Genomic DNA, 21,831 nt, shown 5'->3' on the forward strand with positions numbered 1-21,831 from the left:
ATGCTGTTTACATTGATATCCATACTGAATGCTGTTTACATTGATAGTCATGCTGTTTACATTGATATCCATTCTGAATGCTGTTTGCATTGATATCCATACTGAATGCTGTTTACATTGATATCCACACTGAATGCTGTTTACATTGATATCCATGTTGTTTACATTGATATCCATTCTGAATGCTGTTTGCATTGATATCCACACTGAATGCTGTTTACATTGATATCCATGTTGTTTACATTGATATCCATTCTGAATGCTGTTTGCATTGATATCCACACTGAATGCTGTTTACATTGATATCCATGTTGTTTACATTGATATCCATTCTGAATGCTGTTTACATTGATATCCATACTGAATGCTGTTTACATTGATATCCATACTGAATGCTGTTTACATTGATAGTCATGCTGTTTACATTGATATTCATACTGTTTACATTGATATCCATACTATTTACATTGATATCCATGCTGTTTACATTGATATCTATACTGAATGCTGTTTATATTGATATCCATACTGAATGCTGTTTACATTGATATCCATACTGAATGCTGTTTACATTGATATCCATACTGTTTACATTGATATCCATACTGTTTACATTGATATCCATACTGTTTACATTGATATCCATACTGTTTACATTGATATCCATACTGTTTACATTGATATCCATACTGAATGCTGTTTACATTGATATCCATTATGAATGCTGTTTACATTGATATCCATGCTGTTTACATTGATATCCATGCTGTTTACATTGATATCCATTATGAATGCTGTTTACATTGATATCCATGCTGTTTACATTGATATCCATACTGTTTACATTGATATCCATACTGTTTACATTGATATCCATGCTGTTTACATTGATATCCATACTGTTTACATTGATATCCATACTGAATGCTGTTTACATTGATATCCATGCTGTTTACATTGATATCCATACTGTTTACATTGATATCCATACTGTTTACATTGATATCCATACTGTTTACATTGATATCCATACTGAATGCTGTTTACATTGATATCCATTATGAATGCTGTTTACATTGATATCCATGCTGTTTACATTGATATCCATTATGAATGCTGTTTACATTGATATCCATGCTGTTTACATTGATATCCATACTGTTTACATTGATATCCATACTGTTTACATTGATATCCATGCTGTTTACATTGATATCCATACTGAATGCTGTTTACATTGATATCCATGCTGTTTACATTGATATCCATGCTGTTTACATTGATATCCATACTGAATGCTGTTTACATTGATATTCATACTGTTTACATTGATATCCATACTGAATGCTGTTTACATTGATATCCATGATGTTTACATTGATATCCATTATGAATGCTGTTTACATTGATATCCATGCTGTTTACATTGATATCCATGCTGTTTACATTGATATCCATCCTGTTTACATTGATATCCATACTGTTTACATTGATATCCATACTGAATGATGCAGTTAAGGGACGTGAATATTTAATTTAATTTAAGGAGGAAATTTGCCTTAAAATGTTTTTTTTTGTGCAACTGACTTAAAGTTAAAGGAAACTTTAACTTAAGATGTTTTATGCAAACGGGTTCCTGGTGCGGGATGAGCAGTACATATACAACCGGGTTCCTGGTGCGGGATGAGCAGTACATATGCAAACGGGTTCCTGGTGCGGGATGAGCAGTACATATGCAAACGGGTTCCTGGTGCGGGATGAGCAGTACATATGCAAACGGGTTCCTGGTGCGGGATGAGCAGTACATTTACAGCTGCCGACTACTTGAAGTAGAAATCTTCATCCAATTCGAGGTTAGTGGTCGTTGTTCTGATGTCCAGAAGCTGTTTTTCGGTCGTACGAAATGATGGTGGCAATATTATGTGCAACAAAAGTTGAGATCAGCGTAAAAAAAACCCACACAGAATTGTGGGATGAGATAAGATGGCAGCTATCCATCTCTGCAGCACCATCCTGGATACCCCTGAGCCCAGGTTTAATATATTTTCACTACTTAGTTAACATACTTCTCACACTTCTTGAAAACTGTAAGCACCTTCCTTTGAAGGGCCTTGGCTTCAACGTAAATAGACTACGTCATTGTTTGTTAGATTGGTTTAGAGCAGTGCACTTCTTCGGTTCTGGTGCATGATCAACAGTATACCAGAAGAGGTCGCAATTTGCTTTGAAATCAGACGTAGTCCTCACTGTTGCGCTAATGTCGAGGGGAGAAGAGGAGAGGGGGGGGGGGGGGTCGCAGGGGGATGGACTTATTCTCCCTCTAGACGACACATCGGCTGACCCATACAGACTAAGCTCTCTCTCAATTTAATTCACTATCCTTCGCTCTCAATTAAATTACAATATAAGGGGCTTTACATGTGTTTTCATTGCCAAAGCAAGTGAAATAGATAATAAACAAAAGTGAAATAAACAATACAAAATGAACAGAGAACATTACACTCACAAAAGTTCCAAAAGAATAAAGACATTTCACATCTCATATTATGTCTATATACAGTGTTGTAACGATGTGCAAATAGTTAAAGTCCAAAATGGGAAAAAAATAAACATAAATATAGGTTGTATTTACAATGGTGTTTGTTATTCGCTGGTTGTCTCTCTCTCTCTCTCCAGCACCTTGCCAGCCTCTCCTGTCATTGGCCACCTGCTGTGAGCCAGTAGCGACTCCACAGTGACACCGTCACAGGGCAGAGTAACAGGACAAATCGGTTCTCCCTATAGACCGCACTAACCAACCAGCGAACCAAAACAGTTTCTTATACCGGTCCAACCAGACTTCACGAGAAGTCACCCACACGAAGTCTGATTATAGTAGCCCACCCAACCAGAGAGCTGATCAAACTTGGCAACCTGCTGTTTTTTTGTTTGTTGTTACAGGCAGCAGGAGAGACAGTGCTCCTTGCTAGGCGACGGGTCTAATCATTAACCTCGGTTAGTTTCCCCCTCATCGGAGGAGCCTCTTGGATGGATATATCATGGCTACGTTTGTCTGCAGGGTACAGTTCTTAGACGATACCGATCCATTCAACAGCACCAATTTCCCGGAGCCGACCCGACCACCGCACTACACGTTCCGAGAAGATATCCCTCTTATCAATCAGATAGCAGGAGTCCACCGGCTACTTAGAGCCCCGCATAAGGTTTGCAATGTTTTAATTTTGCCACGCCTATTTTATTCTGGATTAATGCATGTCAATGTTCTTTTTGTTTGTTCATATATAAACTTGGCAATGTCGTGTCAGTCACAAACTTTACCTGGTGGGCTATTTTTTTTTAAACATCAATCCGCGAACGCGGTTTGATTTTGCAGACAGGCAAGGATAATTGCGTGGCCGCAAGCATATGTGGTATAACACCGATGTCAAAGACACTCAACAGTTTTTGTTTGTCTATATTTGTCTCTCTCTCTCTCTCTCTCTCGGCTTTTTTCTCCACGTATATCACCACCGCAGCATATTTAGCTGCAGACAGTGGTTTATCGTATTCCTGCATGACTAGTCGCCGGGGGGGGTTTTCTATTCGTGTGTCACAGCGACAGGTGGGCGCGAGGCTTTAGTTTCGTTCAGCCAGCCCGATATAACCGGATGAACGCGCGCTCCGAACCATTCATTAAAACATACAAAAAAACATTGAGGGTCACGGGAAGAGTGATGTGGAGTCGGTATCTAAAGCACTCATATAGGTGTTTGAGATTATGCAAACCTTTGCTAGAATGTTGTGTGTGTGTGTGTGTGTGTGTGTGTCTGTGTGTTTGTGTCTCAGTGCGTGTGAAACACACACACACACACAGGGAGAGAGAGGGACATATCACACCACACATGTCCAATACATCAGAGTGGTTTTCCAGACCAGAAGTAATTCCGCAGTGAGGCCATCTTTAACAGCCACAAAACAAATGTCAGATGTCCCTGAGAGTATGACATCCTGATGACCTACTGCAGCCTGCACATGGAGTATGCATCGCCTTGTTGTTTGTGTTTGTAGCGTTTTTAATTGAGTTATTAAGAATCGGGCTTCAAGTCGTAGGAATCCATGTTGAACAGCAAGTCACACGCTCTTAGAAGTGCTATCTAGAACCTAAACGTGTTCTTCAGCTGTTTACATAGGAGAACCCGTTTTGGAATAACTATTTTGAGTTCCAGATTAGAACCCTTGTCAGTTCCATGTAGAACCCTTTCCACAGAGGGTCTACCAGGAACCAAAAAGGTTCTCTTAGGGGACAACTGAAGAACCCCCTTTTTGGAACCCTTTTGTTCTGAGAGTGTAGAGTTCCATAGAACCTGGTCTAAAGTAGTGCACTACTACCCTATAGACCCTGGTCTAAAGTAGTGCACTACTACCCTATAGACCCTGGTCTAAAGTAGTGAACTACAACCCTATAGACCCTGGTCTAAAGTAGTGCACTACTACCCTATAGAACCTGGTCTAAAGTAGTGAACTACAACCCTATAGACCCTGGTCTAAAGTAGTGCACTACTACCCTATAGACCCTGGTCTAAAGTAGTGAACTACAACCCCATAGATCCTGGTCTAAAGTAGTGCACTACTACCCTATAGACCCTGGTCTAAAGTAGTGCACTACTACCCTATAGACCCTGGTCTAAAGTAGTGCACTACTACCCTATAGACCCTGGTCTAAAGTAGTGCACTACTACCCTATAGAACCTGGTCTAAAGTAGTGAACTACAACCCTATAGACCCTGGTCTAAAGTAGTGCACTACTACCCTATAGACCCTGGTCTAAAGTAGTGAACTACAACCCCATAGATCCTGGTCTAAAGTAGTGCACTACTACCCTATAGACCCTGGTCTAAAGTAGTGCACTACTACCCTATAGACCCTGGTCTAAAGTAGTGCACTACTACCCTATAGACCCTGGTCTAAAGTAGTGCACTACTACCCTATAGACCCTGCTCTAAAGTAGTGCACTACTACCCTATAGACCCTGGTCTAAAGTAGTGAACTACTACCCTATAGACCCTGGTCTAAAGTAGTGCACTACTACCCTATAGACCCTGCTCTAAAGTAGTGCACTACTACCCTATAGACCCTGGTCTAAAGTAGTGCCCTACTACCCTATAGACCCTGGTCTAAAGTAGTGCACTACTACCCTATAGACCCTGGTCTAAAGTAGTGCACTACTACCCTATAGACCCTGGTCTAAAGTAATGCACTACTACCCTATAGGCCCTGGTCTAAAGTAGTGCATAACTACCCTAGAGACCTTGGTCTAAAGTAGTGCAACACTACCCTATAGACCCTGGTCTAAATTAGTGCACTACTACCCTATAGACCCTAGTCTAAAGTAGTACACTACTACCCTATCAGGTGATGGTCCCTAACAGGACAGTTTATAACCTGATGTGATGGTCCCTAGCCACAGTTTATAACCTGATGTGATGGTTCCTAACCAGACAGTTTATAACCTGATGTGATGGTTCCTAACCAGAGTTTATAACCTGATGTGATGGTTCCTAACCAGACAGTTTATAACCTGATGTGATGGTCCCTAACCAGACAGTTTATAACCTGATGTGATTTTCCCTAGCCACAGTTTATAACCTGATGTGATGGTTCTGGTCTGGTTAGGAACCATCACATCAGGTTATAAACTGTTTGGTTAGAAACCATCACATCAAGTTATAAACTGTGGTTAAGAACAATCACATCAGTTTATAAACTGTCTGGTTAGGGACCATCACATCAGGTTATGAACTGTCTGGTTAGGAACTATCACATCAGGTTATAAACTGTCTGGTTAGGAACCATCACATCAGCTTATAAACTGTCTGGTTAGGGGCCATCACATCAGGTTATAAACTATGGTTAGGGACCATCACATCAGATTATAAACTGTCTGGTTAGCAGCCATCACATCAGGTATCAACTGTCTGGATAGGAACCATCACATCAGGTTATCAACTGTCTGGTTAGGAACCATCACATCAGGTCATAAACTGTCTGGTTAGGAACCATCACATCAGGTTATCAACTGTCTGGTTAGGAACCATCACATCAGGTTATAAACTGTCTGGTTATGAACCATCACATCAGGTTATAAACTCTCTGTTTAGGGAACATCACAACAGGTTATAAACTGTCTGGTTAGGGACCATCACATCAGGTTATAAACTGTCTGGTTAGGAACCATCACATCAGGTTATAAACTATGGCTAGGACCGTCACATCAGGTTATAAACTGTCTGGTTAGGAACCATCACATCAGGGTATAAACTGTCTAGTTAGGAACCATCACATCAGGTTATAAACTGTGGTTAGGGACCATCACATCATGTTATAATCTGTCTGGTTAGGAACCATCACATCAGGTTATAAACTGTCTGGTTAGGAATCATCACATCAGGTTATAAACTATTGCTAGGGACCATCACATCAGGTTATAAACTGTTTGGTTAGGAACCATCACATCAGGTTATAAACTGTCTGGTTAGGAACCATCACATCAGGTTATAAACTGTCTGGTTAGGAACCATCACATCAGGTTATAAACTGTCTGGTTAGGAATCATCATATCAGGTTATAAACTATTGCTAGGGACCATCACATCAGTTTATAAACTGTCTGGTTAGGAAACATCACATCAGGTTATAAACTGTCTGGTTAGGAACCATCACATCAGGTTATAAACTGTGGTTAGGAACCATCACATCAGGTTATAAACTGTGGTTAGGGACCATCACATCTTGTTACAACCTGTCTGGTTAGGAACCATCACATCAGGTTATAAACTGTCTGGTTAGGAACCATCACATCAGGTTATAAACTGTGGTTAGGAACCATCACATCAGGTTATAAACTGTCTGGTTAGGAACCATCACATCAGGTTATCAACTGTCTGGTTAGGAACCATCACATCAGGTTATAAACTGTGGTTAGGAACCATCACATCAGGTTATAAACTGTGGTTAGGGACCATCACATCTTGTTACAACCTGTCTGGTTAGGAACCATCACATCAGGTTATAAACTGTCTGGTTAGGAACCATCACATCAGGTTATAAACTGTGGTTAGGAACCATCACATCAGGTTATAAACTGTCTGGTTAGGAACCATCACATCAGGTTATCAACTGTCTGGTTAGGAACCATCACATCAGGTTATAAACTGTCTGGTTATGAACCATCACATCAGGTTATAAACTCTCTGTTTAGGGAACATCACAACAGGTTATAAACTGTCTGGTTAGGGACCATCACATCAGGTTATAAACTGTCTGGTTAGGAACCATCACATCAGGTTATAAACTATGGCTAGGACCGTCACATCAGGTTATAAACTGTCTGGTTAGGAACCATCACATCAGGGTATAAACTGTCTAGTTAGGAACCATCACATCAGGTTATAAACTGTGGTTAGGGACCATCACATCATGTTATAATCTGTCTGGTTAGGAACCATCACATCAGGTTATAAACTGTCTGGTTAGGAATCATCACATCAGGTTATAAACTATTGCTAGGGACCATCACATCAGGTTATAAACTGTCTGGTTAGGAACCATCACATCAGGTTATAAACTGTCTGGTTAGGAACCATCACATCAGGTTATAAACTGTCTGGTTAGGAACCATCACATCAGGTTATAAACTGTCTGGTTAGGAATCATCATATCAGGTTATAAACTATTGCTAGGGACCATCACATCAGTTTATAAACTGTCTGGTTAGGAACCATCACATCAGGTTATAAACTGTCTGGTTAGGAACCATCACATCAGGTTATAAACTGTGGTTAGGAACCATCACATCAGGTTATAAACTGTGGTTAGGGACCATCACATCTTGTTACAACCTGTCTGGTTAGGAACCATCACATCAGGTTATAAACTGTCTGGTTAGGAACCATCACATCAGGTTATAAACTGTGGTTAGGAACCATCACATCAGGTTATAAACTGTCTGGTTAGGAACCATCACATCAGGTTATAAACTGTCTGGTTGGGAACCATCACATCAGGTTATAAACTATGGCTAGGGACCATCACATCAGGTTATAAACTGTCTGGTTAGGAACCACCACATCAGGTTATAAACTGTCTGGTTAGGAACCATCACATCAGGTTATAAACTGTGGTTAGGAACCATCACATTAGGTTATAACCTGTCTGGTTAGGAACCATCACATCAGGTTATAAACTGTTGTTAGGGACCATCACATCAGGTTATCTACTGTCTGGTTAGGGACCATCACATCAGGTATGAACTGTCTGGATAGGAACCATCACATCAGGTTATAAACTGTTTGGGTAGGAACCATCACATCAGGTTATCAACTGTCTGGTTAGGAACCATCACATCAGGTTATAAACTGTCTGGTTATGAACCATCACATCAGGTTATAAACTCTCTGTTTAGGGAACATCACATCAGGTTATAAACTGTCTGGTTAGGAACCATCACATCAGGTTATAAAATGTGGTTAGGAACCATCACATCAGGTTGTAAACTGTCTGGTTAGGAACCATCACATCAGGTTATAAACTGTCTGGTTAGGAACCATCACATCAGGTTATAAACTGTGGTTAGGGACCATCACATCTTGTTATAACCTGTCTGGTTAGGAACCATCACATCAGGTTATAAACTGTCTGGTTAGGAACCATCACATCAGGTTATAAACTGTGGTTAGGAACCATCACATCAGGTTATAAACTGTCTGGTTAGGAACCATCACATCAGGTTATATACTGTCTGGTTAGGAACCATCACATCAGGTTATAAACTGTCATATTACTGTAATATTGGTTTCATAGCAACATCTGTCTGGTTTTGTAGGGATCCCATGGATCACAGGGATATTTTCTCTCTCTCTCCCTCTCTCTCTCTCTCTCTCTCTCTCTCTCTCTCTCTCTCTCTCTCTCTCTCCCGACTCTCTCTCTCTCTCGCTCTCTCTCTCTCTCTTTCTTTCTCTCCCCCTCTCTCTCTCTGTTTGTCCTCCTCCTAACATATCATTATGAGACTGATGGCCGTGCTTTCTGATTGGCTGTTGCGCTGAGATCTGTAACATGTAAAATATAGCCTAGTGTCCCAGAATGCCTGTGGGTTAGGGCTGGAGCCTCACAATACTTTGGCTCTCTGTGGTTTTTACTGCCTGATGATCACTTCTTCCTCCGTCTCACCCGGTTCTGTTGGAGTCTCAGACGAAACACTACTCACTAGCATCCACTGTGACAGAGTAAACTCAAATCTAACCCACAGAATGGTCTGAAAGTGTGTGTGTGTGTGTACGTGTGCATTCCACGTTCGTTTGTGTCTTGCTCTGTCTTTTTTTTTGGTGTGCGTTTAGGTCTGTGTCCACATGGTCACGTGTTTACATTTGTGTGAGTGTTTTTTTTTAGCAGGTAAATCTGGAATCAAATCAAAGACAACGTTATACGTACAACTCTACTAACTCTGAAACACAAATCTAATCCCTTTGTCCTCCAGACAGACAGGCAGACAGACAGACAGGCAGGCAGACAGGCAGGCAGACAGGCAGACAGACAGGCAGGCAGGCAGACAGGCAGACAGGCAGGCAGACAGACAGAAAGGCAGACAGACAGACAGACAGGCAGACAGACAGGCAGGCAGACGGACAGGCAGGCAGACAGACAGACAGACAGACAGACAGACAGACAGACAGGCAGGGCAGACAGACAGGCAGGGCAGACAGACAGGCAGGCAGGCAGGCAGGCAGGCAGACAGACAGGCAGGGCAGACAGACAGACAGACAGACAGACAGACAGACAGACAGGCAGACAGACAGGCAGGCAGGCAGACAGACAGACAGACAGACAGACAGACAGACAGACAGACAGACAGACAGACAGACAGACAGACAGACAGACAGACAGACAGACAGGCAGGGCAGACAGACAGGTAGGCAGACAGACAGGCAGGGCAGCAGGGAAGCCGAGAGGTATACGAGTAGCTTAAAGCTTGTTGACTCCTTGTCCTCTCCTGTGTGTAGAAGCATTTGAAGACTCCTTGTCCTCTCCTGTGTGTAGAAGCATTTGAAGACTCCTTGTCCTCTCCTGTGTGTAGAAGCATTTGAAAGGTTTCCATTCTGGACTACACTTTTACATTACGACTCTGTTCAATTAACTAAGCAGGCAAAGTCACTAAACAGACACAAGCTACAGTAGACATATTATAGTGACCAATAGGACAGCTGTGAAGTAGCTACAGTAGACATATTATAGTGACCTAATAGGACAGCTGTGAAGTAGCTACAGTAGACATATTATAGTGACCAATAGGACAGCTGTGAAGTAGCTACAGTAGACATATTATAGTGACCAATAGGACAGCTGTGATGTAGCTACAGTAGACATATTATAGTGACCAATAGGACAGCTGTGAAGTAGCTACAGTAGACATATTATAGTGACCAATAGGACAGCTGTGAAGTAGCTACAGTAGACATATTATAGTGACCAATAGGACAGCTGTGAAGTAGCTACAGTAGACATAGTATAGTGACTAATATGACAGCTAATAGGAAGTCTCAGGCTCTAACGAACAGTAAACTCTAGTCCTACCATATTAGTGGCTCTCAGCATCAGATCTATAATCAGCTGCAACATGACCTTTTCAATGCACCACCCAGGGACTCTGGACTCATATATTTCATGAGTGAACAGACTATAAGGCGTACATGGATAGTCTTCACATTGTGCTTCTTCTAGTCTCTTCTCACAATTAACTCAACTTGCCACTAACTCATACTGTGCTCATCGATTCATGAGGGAACAGACGGTAAGTGTAGATGGTTCTTCCCATCTCACAATGAACCAAAACTGCCTATTAACAACTAGACATGAAAGGAATCAAGTTGTCCTCCCCAACACCACCATGAATAAACATATTAACAACTAGACATGAAAGAAGTCAAGCTGTCCTCCCCAACACCACCGAGAATAAACATATTAACAGCTAGACATGAAAGGAGTCAAGCGGTCCTCCCCAACACCACCGAGAATAAACATATTAACAACTAGACATGAAAGGAGTCAAGTTGTCCTCCCAACACCACCGAGAATAAACATATTAACAACTAGACATGAAAGGAGTCAAGCTGTCCTCCCCAACACCACCGAGAATAAACATATTAACAACTAGACATGAAAGGAGTCAAGTTGTCCTCCCAACACCACCGAGAATAAACATATTAACAACTAGACATGAAAGGAGTCAAGCTGTCCTCCCAACACCACGAGAATAAACATATTAACAACTAGACATGAAAGGAGTCAAGCTGTCCTCCCCTACACCACCGAGAATAAACAGTTGTCTTTTTTTCATTAACAAAACCTTCTCCATTAAAACAGCATTAGTGTTACAGAACACACCCTCTTCCTCTGTGGTTCCCATAGACATGGAAAAACGTTGTCCAAAAACACACACACACACACACACACACACACACACATACGCACGCACGCACGCACGCACGCACGCACACACACACACACACACACACACACACATTAACGCACATGCATACGCACGCACACATAGACTAACGCACACAACCTAAATGCTATGTTACTTAATGTGTTGTTAATGTTATCAACCCGGTGTGGTGATGTTGTTGTTTTAACGTGGAAGTAATTACTCCCTCCCTCCCTCCCTCCCTCCCTCCCTCCCTCCCTCCCTCCCTCCCTCCCTCCCTCCCTCCCTCCCTCCCTCCCTCCCTCCCTCTCTCTGCCTCCCTCTCTCTCCCTCCCCCTCTCTCCCTCCCTCTCTCTCTCTTTTCACTGGAAGGAGAAATAGATTAAACAAGTGTTAAGTATACCAGACGTACAATTTGTTAGGCAGTACGGCTTTCTTCACACTGACTGGGGCTGGGGATTCTCATGATGAGGAGAGGTTGAGGTCTTGTTTCGGTTTCGGTTCCTGCTTAATCTGTAATTACCTGGAGAGTATGATGTCTTGTGTTTAGGGCCAGGAGTTTCTCTGAAGACTGTCGATGTTTAGGGCCAGGAGTTTCTCTGAAGACTGTTGATGTTTAGGGCCAGGAGTTTCTCTGTAGCTTGTCGATGTTTAGGGCCAGGAGTTTCTCTGTGGCTTGTCGATGTTTAGGGCCAGGAGTTTCTCTGAAGCCTGTCGATGTTTAGGGCCAGGAGTTTCTCTGAAGACTGTTGATGTTTAGGGCCAGGAGTTTCTCTGAAGCCTGTCGATGTTTAGGGCCAGGAGTTTCTCTGTAGCCTGTTGATGTTTAGGGCCATGAGTTTCTCTGTAGCCTGTTGATGTTTAGGGCACGGGAGATTGGTGTCATCTTAATTGGGGAGTACGAGTCCTTGGTAATGTCTGGAGCGGAATAGGTGGAATGGTATCAAATCAATCAAACACATTGTTGCCAGTCCATTAGCACTGGCTTAGGGACAGGAGTTTGATGTTTAGGGCTGATCAGTTGGATGTCAGCCCTACCAGGTAGGTTGATGTTCAGGGCTGATCATATAAAACCAGGTAGTTTGATGTTCAGGGCTGATCAGTTGGATGTCAGCCCTACCAAGTAGTTTGAGGGCTGATTATATAAAACCAGGTAGTTTGATGTTCAGGCTGATCAGTTGGATGTCAGCCCTACCAGGTAGTTTGAGGGCTGATCATATAAAACCAGGTGGTTTGAGGGCTGATCATATAAAACCAGGTATTTTGATGTTCAGGGCTGATCAGTTGGATGTCAGCCGCCCTACCAGGTAGTTTGAGGGCTGATTATATAAAACCAGGTAGTTTGATGTTCAGGGCTGATCATATAAAACCAGGTATTTTGATGTTCAGGGCTGATCATATAAAACCAGGTGGTTTGAGGGCTGATAATATAAAACCAGGTAGTTTGATGTTCAGGGCTGATCATATAAAACCAGGTATTTTGATGTTCAGGGCTGATCATATACAACCAGGTGGTTTGAGGGCTGATCATATACAACCAGGTAGTTTGATGTTCAGGGCTGATCATATAAAACCAGGTAGTTTGATGTTCATGGCTGATCATATACAACCAGGTGGTTTGAGGGCTGATCATATAAAACCAGGTAGTTTGATGTTCAGGGCTGATCATATAAAACCAGGTAGTTTGATGTTCAGGGCTGATCATATAAAACCAGGTAGTTTGATGTTCAGGGCTGATCATATAAAACCAGGTAGTTTGATGTTCAGGGCTGATCAGTTGGATGTCAGCCCTACCAGGTAGTTTGAGGGCTGATCATATAAAACCAGGTAGTTTGGATGAAGAGTAACTTTCTCTGAGACCTGTACACTCCTCAAGCTAATGGCTAATCTTTAGCTCTGCGGTCTAACAACGGTCTTGTGGCATCATGCAGCACCCCCGGGTTTCGAACCCAATCGTTCAGTTTGCAGGCTGTAGTTTCTGAAGGATATTGAGATTCATGCAATTGATGCATCGCTGTCCAATCCTTCTTCATGTCATTCTGTCTTTCCCCTACAGATCGCTGGTTTGTCCGGATAGATGTGTTATTAGTCCTGTTTCTCCCTATGAAATAGAGAGAGAGAGACAGAGAGACAGAGAGAGAGAGAGAGAGAGAGAGAGAGACAGACAGACAGAGAGAGAGAGAGAGAGGGAGAGAGAGAGAGGGAGAGAGAGAGTGGGAGAGAGAGAGAGATAGAGAGGGAGAGAGAGAGAGAGACATACAGAGAGAGAGAGAGAGAGAGAGATAGAGAGGGAGAGAGAGAGAGAGACAGACAGAGAGAGAGAGAGACAGAGATAGACAGAGAGAGAGAGAGAGAGAGATAGACAGAGAGAGAGAGAGATAGACAGAGAGAGAGAGAGAGAGAGAGATAGACAGAGAGAGAGAGAGACAGAGAGGGAGAGAGAGAGAGAGAGAGAGAGACAGAGAGGGAGAGAGAGAGAGAGAGAGAGAGAGAGAGAGAGAGAGAGAGAGAGATACAGAGAGGGAGAGAGAGAGAGAGAGGGAGAGAGAGAGAGAGCGAGAGAGAGAGAGAGAGAGAGAATGAGGTGGAAACTGAGCTGCACTTCCTAACCTCCTGCCCAATGTATGACCATATTAGAGAGACATATTTCCCTCAGATTACACAGATCCACAAAGAATTAGAAAACAAATCCAATTTTGAAAAACTCCCATATCTACTGGGTGAAATTCCACAGTGTGCCATCACAGCAGCAAGATTTGTGACCTGTTGCCACGAGAAAAGGGCAACCAGTGAAGAACAAACACCATTGTAAATACAACCCATATTTATGCTTATTTATTTTATCTTGTGTCCTTTAACCATTTGTTCATTGTTAAAACACTGTATATATATAATATGACATTTGTAATGTCTTTATTGTTTTGAAACTTCTGTATGTGTAATGTTTACTGTTCATTTTTATTGTCTTTCACTTTATATATTCACTTTATATATTATCTACCTCACTTGCTTTGGCAAGGTTAACACATGTTTCCCATGCCAATAAAGCCCTTGAATTGAATTGAATTGAGAGAGAGAGAGGGAGAGAGAGAGAGAGAGATAGAGAGAGATAGAGAGAGAGAGATAGAGAGTGAGAGCGAGAGAGAGAGACAGAGAGAGAGACAGAGAGAGACAGAGACAGAGAGAGACAGAGAGAGAGAGACGTTTAAAAGGCTACAGTGTTTATAAGGCTACAGTATTTATAAGGCTAGTATTTCTGTGGAGAGTGAAAGGGGAATGGCGACATGCAGAGTGGGATTCATCCCAAATGGTTCCCTATGGGTTCCTGGTCTAAAATAGTACACTACTACCCTATACTCATTGTCGAACCTCAAAAAGTGGTCTCATGTGGAGATTAGTCCATCTCGTCCCATGCCATCTGTTGGTTAGATCCAGCTTCAATCCCAAATGACAATAGCCACCATCTATCGTCAATGATGGAATAAGCTCTCTATGCCTTTTTTACATTTGAAATTGAAGTCTCAGACAGCAATTTATTATTTAACTAATAAACTAGTGTCATAGTGAGTTACGGTGATAATCCACAACAGAATGGTGACTGGTTGGTTGGTAGTTAAATCCTGTCCATTTGGATATGTGAAACCCACCCATGTGGGTTCTGGTTGATTCTATTTCTTCAAGAGACACCACAGTGTTGGGGTTTTAAGGTTAGGGTTAGTGGTTTTAATGCACCATACTTCCAACGCGTATGTCTGACCAGACTGTCACTGGGAGGGCCAGTAGAGTTTATGGGGTTAGTGGTTTTAATGCACCATACTTCCAACCCGTATGTCTGACCAGACTGTCACTGGGAGGGCCAGTAGAGTTTATGGGGTTAGTGGTTTTAATGCACCATACTTCCAACCCGTATGTCTGACCAGACTGTCACTGGGAGGGCCAGTAGAGTTTATGGGGTTAGTGGTTTAATATCCCTCATTTCAAAAACACCAAACGTCTGTCCTTTCCGGTATAGCTAGCTAGTGAACAGAACACTTGGGGCCAGTTGAGTTGAGTTTTCGCTGTTCCCTCTGTACTGATCTATACATGGGCACACCCTATCTGTAGCTACGGCTAGCAGGCTGGGTCACACCCTCTCTATAGCTACGGCTAGCAGGCTGGGTCACACCCTCTCAGTAGCTACGGCTAGCAGGCTGGGTCACACCCTCTCTATAGCTACGGCTAGCAGGCTGGGTCACAGCCTCTCTGTAGCTACGGCTAGCAAGCTGGGTCACACCCTCTCAGTAGCTACGGCTAGCAGGCTGGGTCACACCCTCTCTATAGCTACGGCTAGCAGGCTGGGTCACACCCTCTCTATAGCTACGGCTAGCAGGCTGGGTCACACCCTCTCTGTAGCTACGGCTAGCAGGCTGGGTCACACCCTCTCTATAGCTACGGCTAGCAGGCTGGGTCACACCCTCTCTATAGCTACGGCTAGCAGGCTGGGTCACACCCTCTCTATAGCTACGGCTAGCAGGCTGGGTCACACCCTCTCTGTAGCTACGGCTAGCAGGCTGGGTCACACCCTCTCTATAGCTACGGCTAGCAGGCTGGGTCACACCCTCTCTGTAGCTACGGCTAGCAGGCTGGGTCACAGTCTCTCGTTAGCTACGGCTAGCAGGCTGGGTCACACCCTATCTGTAGCTACGGCTAGCAGGCTGGGTCACACCCTCTCTATAGCTACGGCTAGCAGGCTGGGTCACAGCCTCTCTGTAGCTACGGCTAGCAGGCTGGGTCACACCCTCTCAGTAGCTACGGCTAGCAGGCTGGGTCACACCCTCTCTATAGCTACGGCTAGCAGGCTGGGTCACACCCTCTCTATAGCTACGGCTAGCAGGCTGGGTCACACCCTCTCTGTAGCTACGGCTAGCAGGCTGGGTCACACCCTCTCTATAGCTACGGCTAGCAGGCTGGGTCACACCCTCTCTGTAGCTACGGCTAGCAGGCTGGGTCACAGTCTCTCGTTAGCTACGGCTAGCAGGCTGGGTCACAGCCTCTCTGTAGCTACGGCTAGCAGGCTGGGTCACAGCCTCTCTGTAGCTATGGATAGCAGGCTGGGTTACAGCCTCTGTAGCTACGGCTAGCAGGCTGGGTCACAGCCTCTCTGTTGCTACGGCTAGCAGGCTGGGTCACAGCTTCTGTAGCTATGGCTAGCAGGCAGGGTCACAGCCTCTCTGTAGCTACGGCTAGCAGGCTGGGTCACACCCTCTCTGTAGCTACGGCTAGCAGGCTGGGTCACAGCTTCTCGTTAGCTACGGCTAGCAGGCTGGGTCACAGTCTCTCTGTAGCTACGGCTAGCAGGCTGAGTCACAGCCTCTCTGTAGCTACGGCTAGCAGGCTGGGTCACAGCTTCTGTAGCTGTGGCTAGCAGGCAGGGTCACACCCTCCCTCTCTGTAGCTACGGCTAGCAGGCTGGGTCCCAGCAGGGTTAAATATAGATATGCTATGTATAGTCTGTGAGCTTTTCCATTCGTCCGTCTGTCTGTCTCTGTGTGAGGGAGAGTGACCCTGCTGCCCGGTTGGGTCTTGTGATCTGAGGGTTCATTGTGGACAATGTCATCATGCAGTTGGACTGGACAGCATGGTAGAGCAGTAGAGGGAAGTGGACATCGAGGACACGTTAGGTCAGGAAGTGAAGGGGAACTAATATGTGAAAACCATTCCGCTGTCCTGACCTGGTTGGCTATATATCCAGTAGTAAAAACCTATTTGGTCTTTGATTCAAAACAATACACATTTGGTTTACCCTTCGAGGTAGTCTAAAACAACTACCTTCACTTTCACATATTCCACTGCTTCTCACTACAGCAGGGAACCATGAATTAAACTGCTCAGTTTTATAGTTCTTCAGTATTCAGCCAGTCAATATTCCACTACTTCTCACTACAGCAGGGAACCATGATGCACCTGTTGTGACCTCTGGCCTTTTACTGGTGCAGTCTCTGTATGGTGCTGTCTCTACGGTGCTGTCTCTGTATGGTGCTGTCTCTACAGTGCTGTCTCTACGGTGCTGTCTCTACTGTGCTGTCTCTACGGTGCTGTCTGTGTATGGTGCTGTCTCTGTATGGTGCTGTCACATCATGGTGCTGTCTCTGTATGGTGCTGTCACATCATGATGCTGTCACATCATGGTGCTGTCTCTGAATGGTGCTGTCTCTACGGTGCTGTCTCTGTATGGTGCTGTCTCTGTATGGTGCTGTCACATCATGGTGCTGTCACATCATGGTGCTGTCTCTATATGGTGCTGTCACATCATGGTGCTGTCACATCATGGTGCTGTCTTCATATGGTGCTGTCACATCATGGTGTTGTCACATCATGGTGCTGTCCCTGTATGGTGCTGTCACATCATGGTGCTGTCCCTGTATGGTGCTGTCTCTATATGATGCTGTCACATCATGCTGCTGTCTCTATATGGTGCTGTCACATCATGGTGCTGTCACATCATGATGATGTCTCTATATGGTGCTGTCACATCATGGTGCTGTCTCTGTATGGTGCTGTCACATCATGGTGCTGTCTCTGTATGGTGCTGTCACATCATGGTGCTGTCACATCATGGTGCTGTCTCTATATGGTGCTGTCACATCATGGTGCTGTCTTTATATGGTGCTGTCACATCATGGTGTTGTCACATCATGGTGCTGTCCCTGTATGGTGCTGTCACATCATGGTGCTGTCCCTGTATGGTGCTGTCCCTATATGATGCTGTCACATCATGCTGCTGTCTCTCTTTGGTGCTGTCACATCATGGTGCTGTCACATCATGATGATGTCTCTATATGGTGCTGTCACATCATGGTGCTGTCCCTGTATGGTGCTGTCACATCATGGTGCTGTCTCTATATGGTGATGTCACATCATGGTGCTGTCCCTGTATGGTGCTGTCACATCATGGTGCTGTCTCTATATTTTGCTGTCACATCATGGTGCTTTCTCTATATGGTGCTGTCTCTATATGGTGCTGTCACATCATGGTGCTGTCTCTATATGGTGCTGTCACATCATGGTGCTGTCTCTATATTTTGCTGTCACATCATGGTGCTGTCCCTGTATGGTGCTGTTACATCATGGTGCTGTCACATCATGGTGCTGTCTCTATATGGTGCTGTCTCTATATGGTGCTGTCACATCATGATGCTGTCTCTATATGGTGCTGTCTCTATATGGTGCTGTCACATCATGGTGCTGTATCTATATGGTGCTGTCTCTATATGGTGCTGTCTCTATATGGTGCTGTCTCTATATGGTGCTGATCCTATATGGTGCTGTCTCTATATGGTGCTGTCTCTGTATGGTGCTGTCTCTATATGGTGCTGATCCTATATGGTGCTGTCTCTATATGGTGCTGTCTCTATATGGTGCTGATCCTATATGGTGCTGTCTCTATATGGTCCTGTCTCTATATGGTGCTGATCCTATATGGTGCTGATCCTATATGGTGCTGATCCTATATGGTGCTGATCCTATATGGTGCTGTCTCTATATGGTGCTGATCCTATATGGTGCTGTCTCTATATGGTGCTGTCTCTATATGGTGCTGATCCTATATGGTGCTGTCTCTATATGGTGCTGATCCTATATGGTGCTGATCCTATATGGTGCTGTCCCTGGATGTGGAATTAGCTTGTGGTCTGTCCCAAATGGCACCTTGTTCCATATATAGTGCACTACTTTCGACCAGAGCCCTATTCCCTATATAGTGCACTACTTTCGACCAGAGCCCTATGGACCTGCACTAAATAGAGAATAGGGTGCCTGTTGAGTTGCAGACATGGTTTCTCCGTGTGAGCCATGGCCCTGGCTGAAATAACACCTAGTTGTATTAGTAATGCATTAGTCATTTGTTCCTTTATTTAACAAATCATTTAAGAACAAATTGTTATTTACAATGACGGCCGAGGAACAGTGGGTTAACTGGTCTAGGAACAGTGGGTTAACTGCCTTGTTCAGGGGCAGAATGACATATTTTTACCTTGTCAGCTCGGGGGATTTGATCCAGCAACCTTTCGGTTATTAGTCCAAAGCTCTAACCACTAGGCTACCTGCCTCGAACCACTAGGCTACCTGCTCTAACCACTAGGCTACCTGCCTCTAACCACTAGACTACCTGCCTCAAACCACTAGGCTACCTGCTCTAACCACTAGGCTACCTGCTCTAACCACTAGACTACCTGCTCTAACCACTAGGCTACCTGCACTAACCACTAGGATACCTGCTGCTTACCACTAGGCTACCTGCTCTAATAACTAGGCTACCTGCTCTAACCACTAGGCTACCTGCTCTAACCACTAGACTACCTGCTCTAACCACTAGGCTACCTGCTCTAACCACTAGACTACCTGCTCTAACCACTAGGCTACCTGCCTCTAACCACTAGACTACCTGCCTCTAACCACTAGGTTACCTGCTCTAACCACTAGACTACCTGCCTCTAACCACTAGGCTACCTGCCTCTAACCACTAGGCTACCTGCCTCTAACCACTAGGCTACCTGCTGCTTACCACTAGGCTACCTGCTCTAACCACTAGGCTACCTGCTCTAACCACTAGGCTACCTGCTCTAACCACTAGACTACCTGCTCTAACCACTAGGCTACCTGCTCTAACCACTAGACTACCTGCCTCTAACCACTAGGCTACCTGCCTCTAACCACTAGAATACCTGCCTCTAACCACTTGACTACCTGCCTCTAACCACTAGACTTCCTGCTCTTACCACTAGACTACCTACCGCCCCTGAACAAGTAATCATACAGTATTGTAGTAGTAATGTGTTAGTCACCTGTTAGTCATGTGTTAGCTGAGTGTTGTCGTACCCGTACAGATTTGCCATGCAGAGATGCACATGCTTACATGTGTTTTAGATATCCCAGCATTGGATATCAAAGAATGAGGGAGGACGTAAACACACAGCACACACACACGTTAACATTAACAGGTTCCTGGTCCCTCCCACCGCTGGCTCTAAATGCCCTTCTTTAAAAAACTGTACAAATTGAGGCCAAATGTGAACAAGACTGAATGGTGATCTCTCTCTCTCTCTCTCTCTCTCTCTCTCTCTCTCTCTCTCTCTCTCTGTCTCTCTCTCTGTCTCTCTGTCTCTCTGTCTCCCTCTCTCTCTCTCTCTCTGTCTTTCTGTCTCCCTCTCTCTCTCTCTCTCTCTCTCTCTGTCTCTCTCTCTCTCTCTCTCTCTCACTCTCGCTCTCTGTCTCTCTGTCTCTCTGTTTCTCTCTCTCTCTCTCTCTCTCTCTCTCTCTCTCTCTCTCTCTCTCACTCTCTCTCTCTCTATGTCTCTATGTCTCTCTGTCTGTATCTTGATCTCAATAAAATTCAATTCAAGGGGTTTTATTAACCTGGGAAACATGTGTTTACATAGATATTAAACAAAAGTGAAATAAACAATACAAAACGAACAGTAAACATTACACTCACAAAAGTTCCAAAAGAATAAAGACATTTCAAATCTCATATTATGTCTATATACAGTGTTGTAACGATGTGCAAATAGTTAAAGTACAAAAGGGAAAATAAATAAACATAAATATGGGTTGTATTTACAATGGTGTTTGTTCTTCACTGGTTGTACTTTTCTCGTGGCAACAGGTCACAAATCTTGCTGCTGTGATGGCACACTGTGGAATTTCACCCAGTAGATATGGGAGTTTATCAAAATTGGATTTGTTTTCGAGTTCTTTGTGGGTCTGTGTAATCTGAGGGAAATGTGTGTCTCTAATATGGTCATACATTGGGAAGGAGGTTAGGAAGTGCAGCTCAGTTTCCACCTAATTTTGTGGCAGTGTGCACATAGCCTGTCTTCTCTGGAGAGCCAGGTCTGCCTACGGCGGCCTTTCTCAATAGCAAGTCTATGCTCACTGAGTCTGTACATAGTCTGTACATAGTCAAAGATTTCCTTAAGTTTGGGGTCAGTCACAGTGGCCACGTATTCTGCCACTGTGTACTCTCTGTTTACGGCCAAATAGCATTCTAGTTTGCTCAGTTTTTTTGTTAATTCTTCCCAATGTGTCAAGTAATTATCTTCTTGTTTTCTCATGATTTGGTTGGTTCTAATTGTGTTGCTGTCCTGGGGCTCTGTGGGGTCTGTTTGTGTTTGTGAACAGAGCCCCAGGACCAGCTTGCTTAGGGGACTCTTCTCCAGGTTCATCTCTCTGTAGGTGATGGCTTTGTTACGGAGGGTTTGGGAATCGCTTCCTTTTAAGTGGTTGTAGAATTTAACATCTCTTTTCTGGATTTTGATCATGAGTGGGTATCGGCTATTTCTGCTCTGCGTGCATTATTTGGTGTTTTACTTCTCTCTCTCTCTCTCTCTCTCTCTC

General features: G+C 44.1%; 1 protein-coding gene across 1 annotated transcript in view; it reads left to right on the forward strand.

Annotated features, from left to right (window-relative positions):
• Positions 1-2,712: 2,712 nt before the first annotated feature.
• LOC139372790 (FH1/FH2 domain-containing protein 3-like) overlaps positions 2,713-21,831 on the forward strand; it is a gene marked incomplete at its 3' end in the record, with an annotated part of 90,892 nt that continues 71,773 nt past the window's right edge. The window contains 1 exon segment of the mRNA XM_071112593.1: positions 2,713-3,203. Coding sequence (XP_070968694.1) covers positions 3,039-3,203 — 165 coding nt within the window.

The sequence above is a fragment of the Oncorhynchus clarkii genome, chromosome 18 (assembly GCF_045791955.1).
Source record: "Oncorhynchus clarkii lewisi isolate Uvic-CL-2024 chromosome 18, UVic_Ocla_1.0, whole genome shotgun sequence".
NCBI classification, from domain to species: Eukaryota; Metazoa; Chordata; class Actinopteri; order Salmoniformes; family Salmonidae; genus Oncorhynchus; species Oncorhynchus clarkii.